The 15,439-nt window shown below is 41.3% G+C and overlaps 1 protein-coding gene across 1 annotated transcript; it reads left to right on the forward strand.

The window, feature by feature from the left end:
- The first annotated feature begins 200 nt into the window (after positions 1-200).
- On the forward strand, positions 201-9,799 carry LOC110521424 (repulsive guidance molecule B). Its single transcript, XM_021598956.3, has 3 exons — positions 201-684; positions 3,497-4,008; positions 8,113-9,799. Exons 1-3 carry the CDS (start codon positions 591-593, stop codon positions 8,809-8,811), a joined length of 1,305 nt encoding a protein of 434 aa, XP_021454631.3. The 5' UTR covers positions 201-590; the 3' UTR covers positions 8,812-9,799.
- Positions 9,800-15,439: the final 5,640 nt, after the last annotated feature.

Below are 15,439 nucleotides of genomic sequence, written 5' to 3' on the forward strand. Positions count from 1 at the left end.
ATTTGCTCCGCAGCTCTGTTGATACCCAGGGAGCTCAAACAGGACAACTGCCACAGCTGAATGCGTTATAGTGCAGAGGGGCATGCTATGTGGACATAGCTACAACTCATATCTCAAACTCTCCCCAGAGAGAGGTTCACTATTTCAGGCTTGAGATAAATCACGTTGGCTGCAAAAAGAATCATGCTGTATTTAGATGTGAGAACTATAATTTTCAACATCACTCTTTCCTGACTGGTTACTTGTTAATTTAACTCCCTCTCAAATACTACACAACAAATATTTTGCACCGCCTTCATTGTCTTTAGAAACATTGTCTTTCCATTGGCTTGGTCCCAATGTTCCATGATTGCCACAAACCGCTTATGTAAATATCAAGTGGTTAACGAATAATTAGTGTTTCATTGGCGAACAACCCCCTCTGATCCCCGTCTACTCTGTTAGACCCCTCCCACGTAGAGCCGCCCTGAAGACTAGACCCCTTTTGAAAGACAGCACAGGGGAAAGATACGAATTTATGTCTAATTTCCCGCAGCTACTGCGTTGATGAGCAGCAGTCGAAGAACTCCATTCTAACTGAATGGATTGGCATGGGGAGAAGCGGACCTCAAAACTTGGCTAAGCGGCAGCTTTGGAATTATATTAATTGTACGATGGCTTTACTTTCGCTGTTACTCAGACCAGGTAAGGCAACATTCATATGTGATGCATGCAAAACATTTTCCCCGCATCGCGAATGGATGATGGAAAACTTTCTTGGCTGTGCTAAAGAGAAGACTTGTTCACAAAAACACTCGCTTTCTTAAATATCTATGAACAAAAATATGGCAGTGTGTTTTGTTTACAGTATATGTATGTACATGTAGTTGTAGCTATTTACTGTTTGACAGTTACTATAAGTTAAATCGGTCATCAGCGGACTTTTGCTGTGTGCCTAGACCTTCAAATATAACGGTAGTCATTGGCCTATACCAGGCTAGCTAGCAGCCATCGTCGCGAACCAACCTGCTGCTGTTGCTAGTTAGCTGGCTAGACAATACGAGCTACTTCGGTCGAACTTTTAGCTACATTCTCTAAATCCGTCAAGTAACATTAATCACGAGCAGTCTTCAATTATGTATTTTTTTCACGATCGTAGTTATAATTTATCGATACTATATTCACACACAAAGTCTTGAATAAAGTTCGAGCTTGTAGAAGTCCGCTAATAAAGATCGTTAGCATTTGGCTTGATAACCTATTGACGTTGTATTCAAACATGTTGCTTGTACAAAGTAGCAACAAATTGCTAATACGTTTTAACACGTAACACGCTAACCAACTGTTAGTGCCGTGACTAGTTTACCTTCCCAAATGAAACGTTAGATGGTGTTGTGTTCATGCATCATTTGTTACCATGCATGGCATGGTGTCAGACTTCTCGGCCTCTGAATGTGTCCATCGTGCAGTAACTTGACGTGTTTTTTTCGCCTGAGCTTTGTTGTGTGCATGCGCACACGATGTACCCGTCAGACGTTTGGATGCTTTGTTATCAAAACATGCATCTAACTAACGATACAAAGTGTGTATGTGTTTTGATTTGCCTTTTGACTTAAAACTCGCATAATATTACCTACACAAGTTTCACTCACAAAAAGAGTGGTAGAAATGGGAAGGTCAACAAATCAATGGGGCGTTTCTCCATAGATCGTTAGATAAACTTAACATAAAGTTGGGCGCTATGAATTCTAATTTAATGGATTTCATTTATCCACGTTTACGCATCGCAAAACAGTAGTAGCCTATATTAGTGATAGTTGAATAATTTTCAATGTAGTTCAGCATAATTATCATGAAATATGTATTGTCCATTAATCACCCCCAGTTAAATTATTACTTCCCCATAATGTGGTAGACTGCTATGACATGGTTATTGTGCATTTTGAGTGTATTCATGTACATAGCAGGATGATGATAATTCTTATAAAACTGGGTATGACATACTTGCATTGTTTACATATTAAAGCCATCCTCTATTCCACAGATTAGTTCAGTTTATTTTGTTTCCCTTAAATTGTTCTCAAGCCTATTGAAATATGTTGTTATAAATGCAAATTCGTCCTATTCTCTTCTTAATCCTTTCCCATGTTTTCCGCACATGGTTGTGACATTGCCTCTTGTCAAAGGCTGGCCATAAAGAGCCTTTAGAGATAGACATGGTTGTTCATAGCTCTATATGCCGTGATTGTCAAAAATGGACAATCATAGCCGAGTTCGGTGACCCCAGTGCTTGCAGGGAGATCATTGGCGGAAATCAGACGAGGGATGGTAGAATGCTTCTGAGTTGACCTCATACTCATCTCAGTTTTGATTAACAGTTGCCAAGACCCATGTGGGCTTCAGTTACTAGAGAATTTATTCACACAGTTTGCAACCAAGGATCTTTTCGGACTCTCTGGGGAAAATATTTCAATATTTTTATTATTGGCAAGTTCATCATGCCCTTTGGATTTAAAACAGTTTGGAGGACTTGTTGATTAGCCTATGTCAGCTCTTCTTTCAATGTTAATAAAAAATATTGTTTATATTTCTGTTTTCAGTCTTATTGAGGCTGTTTATTTAAGTGTGTTATATCTGTGACATCTTATGACACTTGCACAGGCATTATGTTGATGTTATGCAAATGCACCTGGCATCTAGAGCTTCAAGATAAGATATAATATTCTCAAAACATCAAACATTGGAATACATAGATAGTCTCCTTGTCGCCCCAACATATTCACTGGCAGATGCACAGTACTGAGTAATAACTTCACACAGGAAGTGCCAAATTTATACAATCCCAACATCCTTGGCCAGCTGTTGCTCAATGCTGAACAAGCACGACTCTTTGTGCAGTTCCTCTTGGGTCTGAATTCAGCCTCTTATACAGTGGTCATGTGCCATGCTCCTTAATGCCCCCCATATTGACCCAGCAACAGCCAAACCATATTCAACACCCTTAAGCAAACTACACAGATTGGCTTCCTCCAGCAGTGAAGCACTGTGTTATTGCAGTGAGGGTGAGTTGAGGGAAATAAGTTTGGACTGACCATTCCCGTGTGGGCTGGCTGGTGTAGTTGGGTTTTAATGAGCTCTTTATTGACGTAAACTCCATAGGTGGAAACGTTTGGCTGTCCTGCTGCACGTAGCTAGGTTGTACAGCTGATGTGTTTAAACCCTGCAAATTCACTATAACTAAGTTATTAGGCAGTGAACAAACTAATAAGAGTTTTCTATTGGACATCTTTTTTATTATTTGGTCGTTACAGTTGTGTTAAGCAGTTTTTTCATTATCAATGTTCACTCTTACAATGAGTTGAGACACAAAACACATTCGTATACACTACCATGAACTAGGCCAAGCTATATCTTCGCTTTGACTTACACATGAATGGTTCAAGTTCTAAATAAAATACTTTCCCCCTAATGTTGCTGGTCACCTGTTATTGGGGGACTGTTTCCTCCCTCCCCACAGCACACTGCCAGCAGTGCCGTATCCAGCGCTGCAATGCGGAGTATGTGGCCTCTACCTCGCCCTCTAGTGGTCTCCAAGAGGACTCCCTGTCCGATGTGGACTACTGCATCGCCCTGCGCGCCTACGCCCTGTGTACCCGACGCACGGCGCGCAGCTGCAGGGGCGACCTGGTCTACCACTCAGCTGTGTTCCGCATCAAGGAGCTCTTCTCCCAGCAAAACTGCTCCAGCGACGGGCCCACCTCCTCGGCCAAGGCCACCAGCACCTCCAGGCCGGCCGTGTCCGAGCTATGCGACTACGAGAGCCGTGTGCTGGCCTTGGGCCCCGCAGGCCAGGGGGAGAAGTACGCCCACTGTGGATTATTCGGGGACCCGCACCTGCGGACTTTCCGCGACGAGTTCCAGACGTGCAAGGTGGAGGGGGCATGGCCTCTCATCGATAACCGCTACCTGTCAGTGCAGGTGACTAACGTGCCTGTTGTCCTGGGCTCCAGTGCCACCGCCACCAGCAAGGTAAGCTGTGCTATGGGTTCACATCTGGTCATGTTGCTGACAGTAATGTCATTAAAACACTGAAAAACTTAGGTCTTAATCATAACAAAGATACCTGCATTTTTAATGTACATTACCAGTCAAACGTTTGGACACACCTACTCATTCAAGGGTTTTTCTTTATTTTTAATATTTTCTACATTGTAAAATTATAGTGAAGACATTTAAAACTATGAAATAACACATGGAATCATGTAGTAACCAAAAAAAGTGTTAATTTCTTGACGCTACCCATCCCTGAGAAATAGGCAGTTTCAAATGGGTATGTTTTTTTTAGTCAAAAAATAAAATACTACCCCCTACACGCAAAAGGTTAAACAAATCAAAATATATTTTATAGGGCCTCCCAGGTGGCGCAGTGGTTAAGGTGTGGTTAAGCTGTGCCACCAGAGACTCTGGGAGCGAGACTCTGGGTTCGCGCCCAGGCTCTGTCATAACCGCCCGCGACAGGGAGGTCCGTGGGGCGACGCACAATTGGCCTAGCGTTGTCCGGGTTAGGGAGGGTTTGGCTGGTAGGGATATCCTTGTCTCATTGATCACCAGCAACTCCTGTGGCGGGCCGGGCGCAGTGCACGCTAACCAAGGTTGCCAGGTGCATGGTGCATTGCACAGTCTCTCAACCAGCTTCATGAGGTAGTCACCTGGAATGTAGTCTCCCTGTTGTGCCTTGTTAATTTGTGAAATTTCTTTCCTTAATGCGTTTGAGCCAATCAGTTGTTGTGACAAGGTTGGGGTGCTATACAGAAGATTAGGTAAAAGACCAAGTCCATATTATGGCAAGAACAGCTCAAAGAAGCAAAGAAGAAGAAGAAGAAGTAGGGCTGTTCAGAACGAGGGTCGACCCTAGTGTACTGTTTGTCAGGGGCGCGCGACCTGAAAGCTCGCTCCACTTTGTTTTTATCCGCTATTGAACGCAGTATCCCGTCTTACATTTTATCGATTATTTACGTTTAAAAATACCTAAAGTTGTATTTGTATTGCTTGAAATGTTTGGGCAAAGATTACAGGTAACTTATTAGATATTTTGTAGTCATGTTGCGCGAGTTGGAACCGGTGATTTTCTGGATCAAACGCACCAAATAAATGGACATTTTGCATATATAACGACGGAATTAATCAAACAAAAGGACCATTTGTGATGTTTATGGGACATATTGGAGTGCCAACAGAAGAAGCTCGTCAAAGGTAAGGCATGAATTATATCGTTATTTCTGAGTTTTGTGTCGCGCCTGGCGGGATGAAATATTGACATTATAGTTCAGTTGCAAAAACCATAAAGCGCTATGATGAAACTGGCTCTCATGAGGACCACCACAGGACGGAAAACCGAGTTACCGCTGCTGCAGAGGAAAGGTTCATTAGAGTTAACTGCACCTTTGATTGAAATCTGTCCTTTTGAGCTGATGAGTCCAAATTTGAGATTTTTGGTTCCAATCACTTTGTCTTTGTGAGACGCAGAGTTGGTGAAGGATGATCTCCGCATGTGTGGTTCCAACAATGAAGCATGGAGGAGGCAGTGTGGGGGTGTTTTGCTGGTGCCACTTAACCAGTGCTGGTGCACACTTAACCAGCATGGCTACCACCGCATTCTGCAGCGATACGCCATCCCATCTGGTTTGCGCTTAGGACTATCATTTGTTTTTCAACAGGACAATGACCCAACACACCTCCAGGCTGAGTAAGGGCTATTTGACCAAGGAGGGTGATGGAGTGCTGCATCAGAAGACCCGACCTCAACCCAATTGAGATGGTTTGGGATGAGTTGGACCGCGGAATGAAGGAAAAGTAGCCAACAAGTGCTCCGTATATGTGGGATCTCCTTCAAAACTGTTGGTAAAGCATTCCTCATGAAGCTGGTTGAGAGAATGCCAAGAGTGTGCAAAGCTGTAATCAAGGCAAAGGGTGGCTACTTTGAAGAATCTAAAATTTACAGTATATTTTGATTTGTCTAACACTTATTTGGTTACTACATGATTCCATATGTGTTATTTCATTGTTTTGATGTCTTCACTATTATGCTACAATGTAGAAAATAGTAAAAAAAAATAAGAAAAATGAGTAGGTCTGTCCAAACTTTTGACTGGTACTGTATGTCATACATTGAACGATGGTTCAATATATAGAAATATTATCTCAAGTTAGGAATCAATCTGTCTCTACTGCCTCCAGGCACCCTACCTCTGACCTTTTCTCTTCCAGACACCAGTGGAAAGACTGGGTCATTCAGTGGGGTTGGATCAGGGACATGCTTGAGCGCTTTACCTTTAACACATGGGTAGTCATATGGTAGTGATTAACGCTTGTTCAAACATTTTTCTCTCCCACAGTTGGATAACCTTTTTCAGCTCTCTAGTCAAATAATTAACAGGTCTTTTTGTGTAAATATGAAATTATTTGGAAAAATAACGAAGTTGTTTGGTAGAAGCAGCATATTTTTGATTCTATTGATTAAGTTTGTCTTTTCTTAATATAATCTGATCCCTGAAGTCTGAATTTAAGTCTGGTTCTTCAGCTATATTTATACTGAAGACCATACTTGGAGCTCAACGTATTATTTGTAGATATGCACTAGATGAATACAACACTTGGTAGACACTAAAAAGTAGGCCTACTATCAATTTTACTAGTGCTAGCTAGCCCACCTTGCCACATTTGCTTATTTTCTTTATCAGTACTGTTATTTTCAGCTCATGTGAATTACAAGCAACAGCACTAACGATTTGGTTTTGGACTAGCCAGATTGAGAAGACCAATAGAAATTGGCCTAGGCCAAATCATATAGGCTAGATTCTATAAAACAAAGTTATACTAACTGTGGTCTGCAAGTTTCTTTCATATCAGAGTGTGTTGAAATCCATGAACCTCAAGATGTTTACTAAATAACCTTCGCTAAATTGCATATGCGTTTTCAAAGTTTTTATTTTTAAAACTAGGCAAGTCAGTTAATAAAATATTCTTATTTTCAATGATGGCCTAGGAACAGTGGGTTCTCTGCCTGTTCACGGGCAGAATGACAGATTTGTGCCTTGTCAGCTCAGGGATTTGAACTTGCAACCTTCCGGTTACTAGTCCAACGCTCTAACCACTAGGCTACCCTGCCGCCCAAACACTACTAAAGAGAGAAACGTTTGAACAGATTTCAGACCCAACTATTTAAAATAGTTTTGAGTGCATATGAGGAGAAAAATACAAAGCTGTAAGTCAGGGCGCCGGTGCCAACACCCGCATGCCACCACCGTCTGCTTGAATTGGGGTCATTTTCAACTGTTACAGTACAGAAAGGAAATCGTTCATCAAAAACAGTATCCCCTTAACTGTAAAGTTAGCCATAGCCACCTCTTTTAAGAGCAGCTTTGAAGAAATGTCGGCCTAGTACAAAATATCCAGACTGGACTCCAGAGTTGTCAGAGAGTAGTCCAGACCCTGTGGCAGTTGTAGTGGAAGGTTTTTCTGATTTATGGGTCTATCAGACAGCTGGGTTTGTTTGATCCTGCACTCTCTCAAGAAAAAGTATGGAGCCATGCATATGCAATGGTTTATGACATTTACATTGATATTTGTTTTAGAAAGCACATATTGAGTAGGCCTAGTTGTTTCTTTGGGGTTGATTATCTCTAAATTGGTGGGACAAGACATCATCTATGTATTAGTGATGTTTTCTAGTCCATATTTACTGTAAAATAAAGGGCATAATGAATATTTCTGCTCACGGTGCTTTCCTTCCTTCAGATTACACAATAGTTGTATACCTTTTCCAAGAGAAAGACAGGAATTTGGGTTTTCAAACTTTGAAATGAACTGTTCCCCTTGACATAAAAAATGAAGGTCCTACTGACATACGGTGGCTCAACATAGTATTACACCTTTTGAATGCTTCTGATTGTTCTGCTGCTTAGTAGACCTATTAGTAATCTGTGTACCTGTATGCAGGACACAACTTTCAACAGATTTTACCTTCATGCAGTACTATTGAAAGAGTAGAAGGGTAGATGTTAATTGAATTGCCTCCAATTAAATCAGGAACAAACTTTCATTCACTGGCATCTCTTTGTTTGTGTCTTTCAGATAACGGTGATCTTCAAGTCGTACCATGGCTGTACGGAGCAGAAGGTGTACCAGGCCACCACAGAGGACCTACCCTCTGCCTTCCAGGATGGCACACGGAGTGGCGGGGAGGGGGGCAGTCTGTGGATCGTAGAGAAGGGCGGCTCCGGGGGCCGCCTGGTGAAGATCCAGGCCCGCTACATCGGGACGTCCATAATAGTGCGCCGGGTGGGCCGCTACCTTACCTTTGCCATCCGCATGCCGGAGGACACCCTTGACTTTTCTGAGGAGAACAGTGGGCTGCAGCTCTGTCTGCACGGATGCCCGCGCAACGAGCTCATCAAGGAGCACATGCTGGGGCGCCAGCCTCTTCACCCCCGCCTCCCGGGCTCTGGGTCTAACCCCGAGCTGGGGCCCCTCCTGCCCCCACACCAGACCTACACAGTGGAGCGCGCCACGGCCAAGTGCAGGGAGACCCTGCAGGTGGAGGACGTGTACTTCCAGTCCTGTGTGTTTGACCTGCTCACCACGGGGGACCCTGAGTTCTCCATGGCAGCCTACGGGGCCCTGGAGGATCTGAAGGCCCTTCCTCCCAGCAAACTGAAGCAGAACTCTCCGAGGACTCCTCGTGTCCAACTCAACAGAGGCGGGCCACACATGCTGGCTACAGCCACCCCCAGTCTGGTCACATTCCTGCTTCTGGTTCTGCTGCTTTTGTAAAGGGAAAATAGGACTCAAAGTTGAAGTGACCCCAGCTTGAGGACAGAGTGCCTAGAAGATGTTTTTCTTTTGCATTTGTGAATGTTGTGGTTCTTTTCCTGTCACTGAACCGTTTGAAGGATTTAACACTCAAAAAGGATCCCAATGCTTCTTGTCCCCCAAATACATGATGGCTGCCAGCATCTGCCACTTAATTGAGTATGAGTCTGAATGCACACAATCATGTGGGATCTGTCGATGGTTAAGTGCGTAATGCTCTTTCCATTTGCACACTGTTTGTAAATTGGATTAAGACTGTTACAGGATGCTTGAAATGTGAAATTCATCATAACACTGTTGTTGTCGTCTGTGAGCCTGGATGTAAGACAGCTTATCAAAAGTCATCTTTGTAAATATTTCATGTTTGTTGGGAATACGTCACGATGCACACAACCCTGCCAGACATCACAATCATAGAAAGTAGGCTGAAGATGGTGAAAATGGTCTATTATAGTGCAGAGACCTTTGTGTCTTTCATTTCCACAATCTTCTTTACAGTATCATCATTTGGCACCAAACAGTTAACACTACACATTTAGTTCCTCTGTGTTGTCATATTTACTGAAAATATGTATGTTTCTTAAATGGGATGATCCAACAACTAACTGAAAATACTACCTATCCATATGTATTTGGTTTAAGTGTGATATTCTCTGTACTTTTCACTGCATCCAAGTGTGATAGTTATCAGTTAGGTGAAACACTCCCTCTTCAAGCTGCTTGGCTTTCAGTTTTTAAAGGTAAAAAAACAAAATCTCTATATAATAATATATTGAAAGAGTGTATATATGTGTTTTATATTGTGTACATTTTCCTGTGTATAGATGTTTTAACTGTACTATGTTTTATTGTTGTGATTAGTTAGGTATTTTTCAATTCTTGTATGAAAAGTTAACTAATGTGTTTTACCTTAGCTGTCATTTTCCATATTAAAAAGTGTTGGACACCAGGGCTTAGTTTGTTTGATATTTTTCCATCCACCTTTCAATGCTGTCTACTGCACTAGATGGGTTTTGCTAGTGCAAATCTGTCAATTCTTTGAGTTTTCCTAAATGGTTGTATTTTGGATTTAGCATAGGCCATTGACTGTTTCTGAGTGAAACTAATAAAAATGCTATAATTGGTGGGATAAACCCAAAATAAATGGTCACTGCCACAGCCTTTGCACCACTGATGGATAAGACCCACTTCTCAGTTTCGGATAAAGTGAAACACTTTCGAAAAACACCCTGGATATATTTAAAATGAAGGCATTAGGTGTTCAGGTTGTGTTGAACGAGGGGGACATGTGTGTCGTGGACTGTGTGGAAGGGATTTACTTGCCAACAGAAAATATAACACATTTCTGCTGTGCACTGGAGCCTATTCCAGAGATTGACAAGCCAGAGATATTGATGGCTTTCCCTCTAGCCCGTCCAGCCCACTTTCCTGTTGATTAAATGGAGATCTACATTTAAGCAGTTCTGAAATTAATTTGGATTAAGCCAATTGGGTAACTATTTTTTTATTTATTTTTTATGCCAAGATCTGTGCCAAATAATTTAGAATTTGACAAATAGTGAGGGACAAGGTTTTGTCTCCAAGTGAGGAGAGAACCTCATTTTGTTTGTTTTGTTAGGGACTTATAGGCTATTCCTGAACTGGCAACTACAAAATATGGTTAACAGAAGGGTGTGTATAGCACTCTGAAAGTACCATTCATAGAAGCATAGTCAATGGTTATATTAAGGTAATAATCCAGGTTTTCCAAGTCTGTAGGCTATAGGTGCCCTCTTCCTGCATACAGAACATGCCATGGTTATTATCCCACTGATTCCCTACCGGGTTCCTCAAGAGTCCCCAAACTAACTGCTTCTATCTGGCTCTACTTTCTTTGTGTGCATACGCGTGTGTGTGTGCAGCAGTAGGGGGTGTTTATGTGTGGTCTGTGTGTAAATGTTAGTTTACTGCTGAGCTGGCTAGTGAATCGGATCTAGTTTGCCAGACTAGGCTTCAAACAAGGTTTGGCCTGTGCTTGACAGTATTTTAAAAACAAGAAATACACCACAGACAGCACAGGACATTGTTAGATACATAAATGTTCCCAGTTAGCTCGTCAGCATTCCCTGGCTGTATTTTATTCCAGTATTTATTCATTTTGCAATGTAGGCTAAGCCATATTCTCACATTGTCTGCTGTATACTAGTATGCACATTTCAGGTGATACTCCAATGAGTCACAAGGGTATGGAGACGGGCAGGGAAATTATGAAATGTGTCAACATTTTATCATTATACTCTTAGCACACTCCAGATGCCCTAAATCATTTTGTTTTTGGGATGCCTGCTTCATCACCCTTATTTTTTTATATCATCTTGAGGGGAAAAAATATGAAGAGAGTAAATTGTGTTGGGTTGTAAAACCTGTCACAAGATATCTTGTCTTGGCAGCCGAGCACACAGAGCACTAGTTAACATGCTGACGGCTATATGGGTCCAATTCACGCTTTAATGGTTATTTTTCTGCACTATACAGCCTTTTCTGTTTTAATGACATTTGTCAACCCTCCCACTTCAGTTGCCTTATCATTTTTCATTCCATAAATAGATGGGTTAAAACTGTCCATGTTGTTCTTTGATTGTGAACATGGTGGGGAGATGAAATTTTAATTTTCCTAGCGGTGTTAAACAAACTCAAGATTCAGTCCTGATTCATATCTGGGAGAACTAGTGACAGCATGACTACTGCCACTAAAACTGACATGCGGGCTCTGAATAGTTAAAACTTGACATTTTTAAACATCTGACAAGCCAGTACACAAATTAGGTTAGAAGATAAAAATAAATAAATACGTTTACAAAAATATTTTTCTTTAAAAAACATGTTCCTTTAGAGTAGATGTCTTGCATGCTCCGAATGGTACACACATGTAGACTTACGTTATGTAAAGGATTGACATAAGTGGGTTTGTACATTTCAGCCATATAGATTGGCCGTCACCCACTCTCTACAACAAGTCTCCCTTCCTTTTCCCCTGTAAACAAGGACAATTAAAATGCTAATGAGTTGAGAAGAAACCCTTGAGTGATTGATACGCTCAACGGAGAAATTAATTTGATATTAACAGAGCAGTTGGCAAGATAAATAGATAGTGCTATGTGAGTCCTCTCCTTGATTGATAAATAGTTAGATTGATGGCTGTTTTTATACAAGGTTGAAAATGACTTGGCCTTGATAAGGACACAGAGTTCTGTATTATACAAGGTTGAAAATGACTTGGCCTTGATAAGGACACAGAGTTCTGTATTATACAAGGTCAACAGAATGTTCTATGTCAAGTCGCTTCGCATTGTAGTGCTGTTTAAATATTTGACTGGTGAAGTTATTGTTGGTATAGTGATATTCTCTTCAGTCAAGATTATACTGAAAAACATGGTGCAAGACTTTCAATGTATGCTATTTATTTCAAGCAAAAATGCTGAGATTCACTGTGGACACTGAGAATCTTTTTTAAAAGCACTTTCACTTCAATCATTTCACATTTAGGGAGTAAATAATTAATTATATGAAAGTGTAGAACTCCTGTTTAATAGCTACCTTTGTGGACAGCAGCAAGTATGGTAGTTCTCAAGTTTGTATTATTTTTTACATGTTTTTCATGGCCTATTAAATCACAACTCGTCCTGTTTTCCCATGAATCAGTGGCAGGTAGCTGGTGTGCTGTGCATAATGGTAACATAGTTATGCATTCAGGCCCTGGTTTGTGGGCCTAGTTTGTGGCCCTACCTTTGTGCTTGTGTAAGATACAGCCATTTGTAATTCAGCACATAAACACCACTCACACACTGTTGCATAGATCTCAGCAACAGAACAACATAACTTAACATAAGCCAACATGTTAGAAGTTTCTGTAGGTGGAGGGTGTGCATGGAGAGGGGGATTCTAGATGATCCCAGCTATCTCAAAGCACAGGCTTTCATACTTGAACAAGTCAATGTTTCTCTGTCTCTTAAATAATCAGGCTGACAGGGGGAACCTGAACATGTCTCTGATACAGACAACCTGATACACACATGGTCACTGACCTACATATCAAACTACTCTAGTATGAGAGACAATAATAGTATAAAGGAGGACTGCCATTTCTACTTAAGTAAACACATACCCTCACGCCTGGCCCTAGCCTAAGTGAGATTTGGCTGGGGGGCCCCCAAACTCGTGGCATAACATTTTAGTGGCCCTCTCTTGAAAGCGGAGAGAAAATATTAAGCTTAAAGTTAATTTCCTGCTATTCTAGACATTTTGCCATGAGGTAGAGAGACATTTTTGCACTTTTTAAAGCTAATATCCTGCAATTCTACACATTTTGCAATGTCATGCCCAGGGTTGGTAGGTTACTTTCTAAATGTAATCCATTTAATTTACTAATTATCTGTCGAAAATGTTAATCAGTAACATCATTTTGGGATTACCCAAACTCAGTATCATTAGCTGATTACATGTATTCTTTTGGATTACTTTCCATTTAAGAGGCATTAGAAGAAGACAAAAAAAGAAACATCAAACACATTTGGTGTCATCATAGTGGTCAGACTAACTCAGGTGGAAAAAACTTAGAACTGCGCCTTTTTGCTGAAATGAATATCATTGAGAAAACAGAAAGGTGTCATAATGTATTTTTTCTCAGACAAGAAGTAATGCAGTTTTCCAAAAGTATCTAATCCGATAACAATATTTTTTACTGGTAATGTAACTGATTACTGTTCCATGTTTTTTTGTAATCAGATTAAGTGCAACTGATTACCTGTAATCAGTTACTCCCCAACCCTGCTAAAGCCATGTTAATATGATATTTGAGTGACAATGACCAACAAAATCAATATGGGGGCCCTGGAGGTCAGGGCCTTAGGACACATGCCCTGCATGACCGGTTGGTATTCGCCCATGATTTCTACAAGTTTAGATAACAGGCTAAATATAGACTAAATACCAATCAAAACATTGTTACCTGACATTACTAATTGAGTGTCTGTCAGTAGCTAGGTTTCCATCCAATTGGCGACAGATTTTATTGCCATTGTAATAAAATCTACATGAAGAAAATATGTGAATTTTCCCACCAGTGGTATGTTTCCACCAAACTGAATTGCTGGAGATTCAAATAAATCACATTTTCAACTCTACCAATAGCTTTGTCAAAAAGCTTTATGAATACATTTGATTGATAATGGCAGGACCACACAGCATATCATCACGTGACTCCAAGTTTACTTCGATATGTTGGACATTATATCAACATTTGCGCAAAAAGCGTTCCCACCGCCATTTTCTCTCATAATACATTTTAAATACACAAAAAGTTCCCACCATAAATTATCTGTCGCCATTTATAAAATTGTACCGAAACTTGCTGTTTCCATCACAGCTGTCGTGATTGTTTTTAATATGGTGTGACATTACTCGCATAAAAACTGGGGATGGAAACCTGGTTAGTGACTGACATAGCAAGAGAAAAACTGCTGATGGAAACCTGGTTAGTGACTGACATAGCAAGAGAAAAACTGCTGATGGAAACCTGGTTAGTGACTGACATAGCAAGAGAAAAACTGCTGATGGAAACCTGGTTAGTGACTGACATAGCAAGAGAAAAACTGCTGATGGAAACCTGGTTAGTGACTGACATAGCAAGAGAAAAACTGCTGATGGAAACCTGGTTAGTGACTGACATAGCAAGAGAAAAACTGCTGATGGAAACCTGGTTAGTGGCTGACATAGCAAGAGAAAAACTGCTGATGGAAACCTGGTTAGTGACTGACATAGCAAGAGAAAAACTGCTGATGGAAACCTGGTTAGTGGCTGACATAGCAAGAGAAAAACTGCCGATGGAAACCTGGTTAGTGACTGAAATAGCAAGAGAAAAACTGCTGATGGAAACCTGGTTAGTGACTGACATAGCAAGAGAAAAACTACTGATGGACAACTCTAAGCAACCGCTTATGTTGCTGTATACCCTCCCCTGGGTTGTGTCTTTCAGCAGGCATGTTGCTGTATACCCTCCCCTGGGTTGTGTCTTTCAGCAGGCATGTTGCTGTATACCCTCTCCTGGGTTGTGTCTTTCAGCAGGCATGTTGCTGTATACCCTCCCCTGGGTTGTGTCTTTCAGCAGGCATGTTGCTGTATACCCTCCCCTGAGTTGTGTCTTTCAGCAGGCATGTTGCTGTATACCCTCTCCTGGGCTGTGTCTTTCAGGCATGTTGCTGTATACCCTCCCCTGGGTTGTGTCTTTCAGCAGGCATGTTGCTGTATACCCTCCCCTGGGTTGTGTCTTTCAGGCATGTTGTGCATTCTATTCACTGTATTGTGTCAAGTAAAAAGGATGTTCCTTCATCCTATGCAAGAAGTAATTAATGCCATTGCAGTGGTAGTTGCACTGCTGTACAGTAAGGCAATACACAGTAGAGATTACCTGGACAGTTGTGTATAGTTCTGTTATGAGGCTGTGTCACTAAACTTTTAACAAATGGCAACTCTGCATCCCAGAGCCTGGAAAAACCCCACTCGGCATCTGCATCATAAATCTTGGAAAGTTACAATAATTTGCAATTCACTC

The sequence above is a fragment of the Oncorhynchus mykiss genome, chromosome 4 (genome assembly GCF_057628025.1).
Source record: "Oncorhynchus mykiss isolate SJ-2025 chromosome 4, ASM5762802v1, whole genome shotgun sequence".
Classification (NCBI taxonomy): Eukaryota; Metazoa; Chordata; class Actinopteri; order Salmoniformes; family Salmonidae; genus Oncorhynchus; species Oncorhynchus mykiss.

Excerpts from the sequence above, each read along its gene's own strand:
- LOC110521424 (XM_021598956.3), top strand. The coding sequence starts at position 591 with ATGGGGAGAAGCGGACCTCAAAACTTGGCTAAGCGGCAGCTTTGGAAT. Across the intron at positions 685-3,496 it reads TTCGCTGTTACTCAGACCAG|CACACTGCCAGCAGTGCCGT; the intron begins GTAAGGCAACAT and ends CCCTCCCCACAG. Across the intron at positions 4,009-8,112 it reads GTGCCACCGCCACCAGCAAG|ATAACGGTGATCTTCAAGTC; the intron begins GTAAGCTGTGCT and ends TGTGTCTTTCAG.